The sequence below is a fragment of the Clarias gariepinus genome, chromosome 19, assembly GCF_024256425.1.
Source record: "Clarias gariepinus isolate MV-2021 ecotype Netherlands chromosome 19, CGAR_prim_01v2, whole genome shotgun sequence".
Taxonomy (NCBI): domain Eukaryota; kingdom Metazoa; phylum Chordata; class Actinopteri; order Siluriformes; family Clariidae; genus Clarias; species Clarias gariepinus.
In genome coordinates this window covers 24,291,217-24,302,849 of record NC_071118.1, presented here as the reverse complement: position 1 = coordinate 24,302,849, position 11,633 = coordinate 24,291,217, and the positions used below count along the sequence as shown (strand labels likewise).

Below are 11,633 nucleotides of genomic sequence, written 5' to 3'. Positions count from 1 at the left end.
AAAATCATTGACCACGATTTTTTTAAATAAATGTTTTTTACATTTAGCTTATATAGCTTTTGCATATTGTTATTGATTTGATGGTACATATTAAATATTTTCATTTCAGACCATAATTTCCATGAATCACTTGTTTCTGGCATATAGCCAAAGGATTTTGCCCAAAATTTCACAACTTTGTATGTTGAACTTTTGAAATTATTAACTACAAAAAATGGACGCAGGTGCAGGCTTTTGAGGCAAACCGCAGGAACCAAATTTTAAAGAATTGCAGGACTAGACACAGGACCAGAAACTAAAGTCGAACTAATAGTTAGCATTAGCAGTATCATAAACGTCACAAAGTACATAAACTATAAGTGAGATAAAATGAGACCTGAAACTAAAAGCGCCAATCATAAAAACCTAAAAACATCCACATGATTAACAAGCGACTGTAAATGTGACCTTTAGTGGCTGATGAGTGCTGTAGTCATCATTATTATTATTATTATTATTATTATTATTATTATTAAATACTCATTATTTACAATATCTTGAACTTTTCATGTACTGTACAGTATATTCAATGTTTCTCATATTTAGTCTTAAAGGTGTATCTTTTGAAAATCTCATACAGCCCAAATTAACAAATAAATAAGTCTTGAGACCTGGAACTGTTCAGAGTTTAGCATTCTGTTGCTAAATCTCTTGTGAATGCTTCCAGTTTCATGGGCTGACCTTCTGGATGGTTTTCACTCTCAAAGTAAAGGTCCTTGACAGCCCCAGTCTGCTCAGTTCTCGTTGAAACTGACAAAAAAGTAAATTGTTGATTAAAAAAAAAAAAATATATATATATATATATATATATATATATATATATATATATATATAAACATACATATATATATATATATATATATATATATATATATATATATATATATATACAGTGGTGTGAAAAACTATTTGCCCCCTTCCTGATTTCTTATTCTTTTGCATGTTTGTCACACTTAAATGTTTCTGCTCATCAAAAATTGTTAACTATTAGTCAAAGATAACATAATTGAACACAAAATGCAGTTTTTAAATGAAGGTTTACGTTATTAAGGGAGAAAAAAAACTCCAAATCTACATGGGCCTGTGTGAAAAAGTGATTGCCCCCCTTGTTAAAAAATAACTTAACTGTGGTTTATTACACCTGAGTTTAATTTCTGTAGTCACCCCCAGGCCTGATTACTGCCACACCTGTTTCAATCAAGAAATCACTTAAATAGGAGCTACCTGACACAGAGAAGTAGACCAAAAACACCTCAAAAGCTAGACATCATGCCAAGATCCAAAGAAATTCAGGAACAAATGAGAACAAAAGTAATTGAGATCTATCAGTCTGGTAAAGGTTATAAAGCCATTTCTAAAGCTTTGGGACTCCAGCGAACCACAATGAGAGCCATTATCCACAAATGGCGAAAACATGGAACAGTGGTGAACCTTCCCAGGAGTGGCCGGCCGACCAAAATTACCCCAAGAGCGCAGAGACAACTCATCCGAGAGGCCACAAAAGACCCCAGGACAACATCTAAAGAACTGCAGGCCTCACTTGCCTCAATTAAGGTCAGTGTTCATGACTCCACCATAAGAAAGAGACTGGGCAAAAACGGCCTGCATGGCAGATTTCCAAGGCGCAAACAACTTTTATGCAAAAAGAACAAAGGCTTGTCTCAATTTTGCTAAAAAACATCTCAATGATTGCCAAGACTTTTGGGAAAATACCTTGTGGACCGACAAGACAAAAGTTGAACTTTTTGGAAGGTGCGTGTCCCGTTACATCTGGCGTAAAAGTAACACAGCATTTCAGAAAAAGAACATCATACCAACTGTAAAATATGGTGGTGGTGGTGTGATGGTCTGGGGTTGTTTTGCTGCTTCAGGACCTGGAAGGCTTGCTGTAATAGATGGAACCATGAATTCTACTGTCTACCAAAAAATCCTGAGGGAAAATGTCCGGCCATCTGTTCGTCACCTCAAGCTGAAGCGATCTTGGGTGCTGCAGCAGGACAATGACCCAAAACACACCAGCAAATCCACCTCTGAATGGCTGAAGACAAACAAAATGAAGACTTTGGAGTGGCCTAGTCAAAGTCCTGACCTGAATCCTATTGAGATGTTGTCGCATGACCTTAAAAAGGCGGTTCATGCTAGAAAACCCTCAAATAAAGCTGAATTACAACAATTCTGCAAAGATGAGTGGGCCAGAATTCCTCCAGAGCACTGTAAAAGACTCGTTGCAAGTTATCGCAAACGCTTGATTGCAGTTATTGCTGCTAAGGGTGGCCCAACCAGTTATTAGGTTCAGGGGGCAATTACTTTTTCACACAGGGCCATGTAGGTTTGAATTTTTTTTCTCCCTAAATAATAAAAACCATCATTTAAAAACTGCATTTTGTGTTTACTTGTGTTATCTTTGACTAATAGTTAAATGTGTTTGATGATCAGAAACATTTTGTGTGACAAACATGCAAAAGAATAAGAAATCAGGAAGGGGGCAAATAGTTTTTCACACCACTGTAAATATATATATATATATATGTTTTTATATATTATATATCATTATGTTTATCATATCATTATGATTATCAACAGATATTTCTTTAGACTTTTGTTACAATTATTACTGGACTAGATTATCTAAACGTAAAATATGACTTTTATTTCCTTATAGGAGAAAAGTACAGAAAATTTACACACATGTATCGAAAAAAGGTCTTTTATACGAGAGTCCAGCATGTTTCTCTTCAATTTCATTTTAACTTGCAGTTCTATCATAGCTCCTGTGGTAGAAGTACCATATTCTAGAAGGAAAAAAACACAATCACATGATGCTTAACTGTTTTTGTTCAATATAAATTTTTCTGCTCTGCACACCAAAGTTTGTCGCCTGAAGTTTGTCACCTGGAATGTAAAGTACGTACAATGTTAATACTGTAATTGGAACCAGTTGAGTACAACGTACGTTATTGGGACCAATTAAGTACAACATAAGTAATTGGGGCCAATTGAGTACAATGTAAGTAATTGGGGCCAATTGAGTACAATGTAAGTAATTGGGGCCAATTGAGTACAATGTAAGTAATTGGGGCCAATTGAGTACAATGTAAGTAATTGGGGCCAATTGAGTACAATGTAAGTAATTGGGGCCAATTGAGTACAATGTAAGTAATTGGGGCCAATTGAGTACAATGTAAGTAATTGGGGCCAATTGAGTACAATGTAAGTAATTGGGGCCAATTGAGTACAATGTAAGTAATTGGGCCCAGTTGAAGACAACGTAAGTTAATGGGACCAAATTCCACAGCCCTCATTCGAGGCAAAAATGCATTCCAAATTTCAGCTGAGATTTATCCTGTATGAAGCTTCTTCAGAGACTCATATGGAGCAAAATCCAGTCGGTATCTTTCAAAGCCATGCTGTATTTAGTAAAAGTTTAATGTTCTTTCCTCTGAACTAACTATATAGTTAACCAGAAGTTCTGAAGAAAGAAAATAGTTAAATTTGTACTAAATGCGCCATAATTTTAAAAAGATGGTAACTCGATTTTGCTCAGCAGGACTGCAGAGCAGGAAAATGTATAACAACCAAGACCTTTGGTAATGTACTTACTATATGCACATTAATTTTGATTTAAAACAGACTTAAAAAGACCTGAACTATACTTCAGTTTTGTAGGTTGAATTTTCAATCTACTACAGACCCTTATAAATTTAACTTTAAGAACTTATGCTTCCTTACCTGGAGTTGTTACTGAAAGAGTAAAAAAAAAAAAGGGCATAATTATAATTTGGAGAACATGCATAAATCTATTCAGTGCAGAAAATTGCTATGGTCAATTTTTATAGCAGGTTTGGCCATTCAACTGTGACTGAATGAAAATCTAAAAATTATTGGATATTCTGTATATATTTTTTACTATTACTACAAAGAAAATAGATGAACCCACCACTGTAGCAGAAGAAGGGAAACCTGGCTGAGCAGTTTTCATCAGTCCACTTGCCAGTATTATCCATAGCGGTGCAGTGTTGATTTCCCAGTTGTCCATTTGAATACAAACCATTATCAGGTTCTGCTATTATATGAGTTTGAATTTCTGGTCTCCAGTATGCAAAAGTCGAGTTGCTCTGATCTGACCATAATCGGTTCCTGTAAAGACCTATCCATACTTCAAAGTCTTGTGTAACACTTAGTATCTTCTTAAGCTCAGTCTCATTCCTCACACTGGCCAGGTCTGTGTGGTTTGCTCTGCAGAACCTCTGAGCTTCTTCCCAAGTCATTTTTTCAGAGACCCATACATACATGTTGCTTGTACCTGAGGAAGTGAGCGATATATCATCAAGGCTCATCTGTGGAGATGATTAAAAGGACTAAATTTCTTGATGTTCACCTGGCTAAGAACTTCAGCTGGTCTCTTACCACCATCTCCATAGCAGTACCTCTGTTTTTTACAACGCCTGAGCAAAGCCCATCTCCTTTCCTAATCACATTTTACTGATGCACTATAGAGAGGATCCTGGACAGCTGTATTACTGCCTGGTTTGGAAATTCCAAGTCTCAAGATATTGCATAGATCTTTGATAGTAATGTCATTTAAGACGATGATCTGAGCTTCTCTCCCTCTTTCGTAGACATTTAGACTACAAACTGCATCCACAAGGCCAGGAGCATTATGGATGACCACAGGCACCCCCACACAAACTAATTACCTTCCTGCCATCTGGCAAAAGGTGCTGAAGAATTTGGGCCCACACAACCAGAGATATTATCTCTATCAGACTTCTCAATACATAGGCTAACTTTAATGGTATTGACTGACATCACATCAACAAAATAACACATGCTAAGAAACATATAAAAAAAAAGTTTCTTTTTTAACTGCCTCTAAAAGGCTTTAGACAAAATAGTGTACTACTGTATATTGACTACCTGCATTATCGCTGCTTCTGTCTTTTGATCCTTTCAAGCATAAGGACCTGAGCAACTCTGACTAAAAACAAATTGAATTGCTTTCAATACCACAGTATTTACTGGGTACAATAAAGGCTACCAAAATTCGGAAGGTAGCTACTGTGATATGTTTGTACATACTCTGCCATATTAGATATCTTAGTACGTACTGTACTACTGGTATGGTATCGTACAGGCAGAACCATATTAGATACCTACTGTACTATGGTTGTCACTGTTATACCTAATAAGTACCATGGGATTCCCCAAAGTAATGTGTATTAACCTTTGAAGAATACCATAATAGGAAAAATGTTCTATGCCTTGGGTTGCGAAAATAAGAAATCTAAAAAATAGAAAATAAAATAAAACAAAAATCTATTTTTATTTAAAAGATGCTAATCACTGATGAATATGGGAAATAACATTTAAATGCAAAAACTGGATACCTAGTTAGTTAGTTAGTTACATTGGCATTAGCTAAGGAAACTTCAGTGCGATAGCCAAAAGCTTTTGTTGCTGTAAGTCATTACATTATTGGTCTTTCAGGATTGAGACTAATTACTGCCACTTATGCTGCCTATTGACAAAATGTTTGCCCTACCCTGTAATATGCATACAGTATCATCAAAATATAACTTGAGCAAAGCGTTAGGTAGCAAATATTTTCTGCACTTACCATTATAGCACACAAATCCCAACCTCTGATTACATTGTAGATCAAACCATTCCCCTGTGTAGTACATGAAAACACACAGTTCGTTCCCGCCGTAGTTATTCGGTTCATGGTACCATCCTCTAAACTCTCTCTCACCCTCCTCATAGAAAGCATCATCATCCAGAGACCATCTCCAGTCATTCAGATTATCATATAATCCAATCCAGGCTAAGCCCCAATAGCTTTCATTTACTGCATTAAGGAGGCTGTTCATTTCCTTTACATTATCAATGGTTGCCAGGTCGGTGTAACTCTCTCGGCAGTATCTCTGTGCTTGAGTCCAGTTTTTAGATTCGTTGACAAAGTGATACTGATGAGAGATCGATCTCGTTGCTACAAAATCCAACAAAATTGTCAATTATACAGTATATACTCTGTGCAAGTCGAGGTTAAAGCTCGAAAGCTTTATTTCCTTTTATAAAACAGAAATCAACTCACAACTGTAGCAAAAGAATGGGAAGTCTTGACCACAGTTTTCATCTGCCCATTTTCCGGATTCAGTTAAAACAGCAGTGCAGTATTCATCCTGTCCTGAATTATCAGGTTGACCTGGATACCAGTTGCTGAACGAAGAATTGCTCCTATCTGACCAAGACCTTGTAGTGTACAGGCCAATCCATACGCTTCTACTGTAATTATACTTATATAATAATAGTCTTATTTTCTGGCTCTCAGACTCGTTCCTTACACTGACCAAGTCTGTGTAATGCTCTCTGCAGTATCTCTGAGCTTCAGTCCAATTCAGGTACTGATAAACAAGGACATATCTCTCGCCGGCATTTACTCTTCCTAAAATAAACAAAGAAAACGTACTGTACAGTCCAAAGTATTTAGTTTTAAGCTCTTTGCGTATAAGATATGTGTGACTCACCATCAAAGCAGATAAATGCTAATGAGATATAACAAGAAGCTCCCCACCATATTCCATCCAAACCCGAAAGGTGTACACACAAAGTGTTGCCGAACCAATTCCTTTGTTTGTATTGAAACCAGTTTCTAAAGCTTCTCTCTTTCCCTCTGTAGAAAGGACCATCATCCAGAGACCACTTCCAGCTGTTCAGGTCATCATACAGGCCAATCCAGGCTAAACCAGAATAGGTGCCGTATACTGTGTCAAGCAGACTTCCCATGTCCTCCATGTTTTCTATGGTGGCGAGATCAGTGTACTTCTCTCTGCAGTAACTCTGGGCCTCAGTCCAGGTCATATTCTCAGTAATGAAGTCATACTGATGGGTACATAATGATCCTGTACACAATTCTTTAAACAATTCACAAAATTGCATTATTAAACTTCAGGCAACATACAGTATAATAGATGTACATATAATAGGTGCACAGTATACAATGGAGTAATGTACATCATTTTGGATGTTTCTCTCAAAATTAAACGCGCATTAAAGTCAATTTGTCTGTTATAATATTACACATGCAAGATTGTTTTTTTAATTAGCCTGGTGTTTTAAAAATCTAAACGAAATAATTACTGGACACAAAACTGTTAAATGATTTTAAATTCATTGACAAATAAAAAAGTTTTTTTTTTTTTTACTTTAAAATATATTACAAAATTTCTGAAAATTTTAATTTTTTATAACTGATGAAAATAAAACTAAAAGGGCAATATCAGGAAGCTTTTCTTCTTTTTGTACTTAGTAGTAGTATGAGGGGTGTTCAAATCAAACTGGATTGATGAAATTTCTTGAGAATAAAGATATAAAATCAATTGACATTTACATCTTACACGCAGTAAAACATATGAATGGTGCAAAGGTTTTAAATCAGGCTGTAAGCCCACTGCAGTCATTCCCATGAGCAATTAGTAAGTAGAACGCCTGGTCCTTGAAATCAACAGATAACATGTCACCAACATGTAGAGGAAACACATCTGTGTGTGAGAAATGTACGCATCATTCACCAGCACCACTTGCACATTACGGAAACTTAGCTGGGAGTTATTGCAACATTCCCCATACAGTCAAGCCCATTCCACATGTCTGGGCCATTAAAGGAGTTCCAGGGAGGCCAGCATTTCAGTCCAATCATGACTCTAGTGTACTAAAAAAAGGTTCTACCTTGATGGTGTCTAAGCACTAATGAAATGTGCCTTTGTGTAGCGGGGGATTATATAGAGAAACAAAGCTTTCTACTCTAAAAACTGTGTTCTGTTTTTTTTCCACAGTCAAAAGTCCCAGTCTGACTTAAACACCCTTTGTAGTAGTGGTAGGAGAAAGAGTATTGGCTGGTATTAATTTAAATCAAATACGACAACTACTTACAGTATATGTTCCTTTTTTTTTTTTTACCAGGCCTGATTTGCATAAAAAAGATCTGATGCCAAAGTGGCCATTTAAGATTAGAGACACTTGGTGTACAGGATAGGAAAAGAAAACAAACTCACTGCTATAGCAAATAAAGGGGAATGTAGCTAAGCAGTCCTCGTCTGTCCACTGCCCTGAATCGCTGAGCGATACAGCAGCACATTGCTGATTGCCCTGTTCCCAATAAGCATATAAACCATTGTCAGGTTGTCCAGGACTATAAGTGGTGGCAGGTCTCCAGTTTTCATATACAGCCACATGCTGGTCTGACCAAACTCTGGTCCTGTATAAACCAATCCAAGCCTCGAAGCCACCTGTCAGGTTGCGGATTTTTTCATTATCTGCTTGATTTCTCACTCTGGCCAGGTCTTTGTAGTGCTGTCGGCAGTAATGCTGAGCTTCCGCCCAGGGCATTAACTGGTTAACCCAGACGTAGCCTTCTGTTACAGTTCTACCTGTAATGAAGAAATGTTAAATATAAAACATATAAAACATTAGAATATTCACACAATTTGTCATGATACTCTGTCCTCACCGTTATAGCAAACAAATGTCAAATGATTGTTACAATCTCCATCTGACCATTTTCCATCAGAACGGATAAAGACACACAGCTCTTTCCCATTGTAGTTATCGGGTTCGCGGTTCCACCCACTTCCTCGTTCACTATCCTCGTCCAAGGACCATCTCCAGCTGTCCAGATCATCATACCCTCCAATCCAGGCGAAATCTGCATAGCTGCCGTTCACAGTTTTAAGGAGCGTGTTTATTTCCTCCATGTTGTCAATGGTAGCCAAGTCAGTATAATTCTCTCTGCAGTAGCTCTGTGCATCCAGCCAGGTCTTACTTTCATTTACAAAGTGGTGCACATAAGAAGATGCTGATGACTTAGCTAGAAAAGCAAAATTAAAATTTTATTTTATCAGAAACACATGACTGTACAGGACAGTCCTGGACTAGTCCTGTTAACGTCCTCCGCTGAGGCTCGAAGCCTAGACCGATGAACACCATCTAGACACCTAGGCACCATGTTCTCAAGTGTCCTCTAACCGCCTGTTCTTATGAGCCTCGTCATTTACGTTTGTCCAGATTAACTCAGTCCTGAGGAAATGTTATTTCTGTCTTGTGCTTGGGAAGTTTCTTTTTTTTTTCCAGCGAGTAACTTACTCCAAACTTGCACCATAAAGAATAAACTGCATTTTATAGTGGAGAGGCAGTGAATCAGAAAAAAGGCTCAATCTCTCAAACAAACAACGAACACACATCAGTTTCTCGCACTTATAGCAAACTGGAAAGCTTGGTCTCCTGCCTTTTTTAAACTTTAAATTGAGTAGATGGGTCAAATCATTTAGGAGTTATGGAGCTTTGTTTTGGACCTCACAAAAAACAACAACACATTTTCAAATAAGAACCCATTCGTTTTACCCTTTGGCTATTTTTTACAACTAAATGCCAACTGGTCCACTTTGGAAAAACTGCCAGCCTGGCCCCAACTTTTAAAAGATACACACAAAACTTGAAATCCCGCAGGATTAAAGCCTCTTCTCTCAAGCAAAAACCAGTCCAGACCAAGCGCCTTCCACACAACCCCCAAACCCCAAGACATACACACACAGGAGGTCGCCCCATCTCAGAAACACTAAACTCTACAATTTAACCATTTCATTTTCAACTGTTTTGCCCAGAAAGACTCATGCATCTGTGCCCTTCTACTTCATCATTTCTCAAAGAATCATCTTTAGTTCATTATCTTTATGACTCTGCTCTAATTTACACTACCCTGAAAGACATACTTGCCATGTTTTACAGCTAAAATGAAAGCGTACTACATCATTCTTTTTCGACAAATGTTTAATGATAAATATACCTTTCTGCTATACTCACCATCAAAGCAAATAAATGGATGCACATCTGAGCAATTCTTCTTCTCCCATGCTCCATTAAACCCTGAAAAGATTGCACATAAGCTATTTTCATACCACTTTTCGGGTTTCTGTATATACCAATTTCTAAAGCTTGTCTCTGCCTCCTGGTAGAAATCATCATCATCATCATCATCATCATCCAGAGACCATTTCCAGCTGTTCAGATCATCATAAAGTCCGATCCAGATGGGGCTGGTATTCCTGATATCTACTGTTTTAATAAGGGCCAGCTCTTCTTCAACATTATCAATGGTGGCTAAGTCAACATAATTCTCTCTGCAGTATCTCTGTGCTTCAGCCCAAGTTTTATTCTTGTTAATGAAGTGATACTGTCGGGAGAGACAGACCCCAATCGCGGAAAACCCTGTTTAAGACATGTAGCATTGTAAAAACAATTTGAGTTTTTATCTAGTAACGCATGCATGTGAGAGTTTAAACAGTATTATTCTTTAATCTGAAATCTCAGATTGGAAGATTACTAAAATTGTACAAGATACATACTATAGATCACTGACCTAAAAGCAGCAAAAGATGAAACATGGCTCTGGCAAAATACAAGCAAAAAAAATTATTTTTTTAAACAAAAGTATGGAAGAAATGCCCAAAGAAACAACATGTGGTTTATAGACATGGCACGAACAGCTGGTAATATTTCACTGAAGTCTATTTGTACAGAAAGAAGCTGCATCAATTCCACTATAAATTATGAAGCAGTTCTGGGACGTAAGGGCACGGGTCATCACAAGTAGAAAAGTAACAGGAATAAACGGATGAGGAGAAGACAACAAAAAATTCTTATTATTGTCGTGTAGTTGTTATTAATATCTAAGAAGCTGGTGGAACAGATGTTATAAAAGATGTTATTAAAGAATTTGTTTAGCCTTATTGCTGAAAATGGTGCATTTATCTAAATCTCTTTAAAAAGTTACCGCGATACCTTATGAGTTTTTGTCCTTGTGCCATGTCGTCTCCTTTCCTTTCCACCAATTTGCATCAGTGCCCTAGAAAACTGAATAAAGTCTTCTGAAAAGGTCGGTCTAAGTTTCATAGAGTATGGGAGGGGTTTGGTGAGATGTGGACAGACAGGTTTGTTTTTTTTTGTTTGCTCTCAGTAACCATAAAGTGAAAAATGAAGAGATTTATTGAGTGCATGACTATTAAAGTACAACATAGCTTACAACTTTTTTTTTTTTTTAATGGCATATAAAAAAAAAAATGACTATACACTATTTATTGTTAAAATAATTAACAATAAATCCACTTGGGTTTTGGGTTCCCTTTGTTCCACCTGGGCAGCTCTGGTCCCTTGAGGCATGACTATAGAGGGTCTCTGGAGGTGTGCTGTTGTGTCTGGAACCAGGACACTGGCAGCAGATCCTTTGGGTGCTGTGGGATTTAAAGGGGACGCACCGTGGATCTGACTTGTTTGTCAGGCGCATCCCATGGATGCTCAATCAGATTGGGGTCTGGGGAGTTTGGAGGCCTTGGGTTCTTTGCCTGATGGACACCCTTGCAGGGTGGGCTGGGGTGCTCTGGGTGTTTTGGTGCCCTTCTATCATGGCCGGCAATTTGAACTGTGTTGGTGAGACTTGGGTGCCCATGGTCCTGTCACCAGTTTGCTGGTGTATAGTGTTGTTGTTGATCAGCGTTGTTAAGTTCATCTGGCGGTGGCATTTATGTTATTGGTGTATAGTG

At 37.5% G+C, this 11,633-nt stretch overlaps 1 protein-coding gene across 1 annotated transcript; it reads right to left on the bottom strand.

The window, feature by feature from the left end:
• Positions 1–708: 708 nt before the first annotated feature.
• Positions 709–10,901, bottom strand: si:dkey-11o15.4 (C-type mannose receptor 2). The gene is made up of 12 exons (XM_053478033.1): positions 10,876–10,901; positions 10,454–10,482; positions 9,859–10,302; positions 8,549–8,905; positions 8,094–8,468; positions 6,567–6,953; positions 6,137–6,484; positions 5,657–6,028; positions 3,977–4,342; positions 3,769–3,780; positions 2,728–2,810; positions 709–789 (listed from the first exon to the last, which is right to left on the bottom strand). Exons 1-12 carry the CDS (start codon positions 10,899–10,901, stop codon positions 709–711), a joined length of 2,880 nt encoding a protein of 959 aa, XP_053334008.1.
• Between the last annotated feature and the right edge of the window lie 732 nt (positions 10,902–11,633).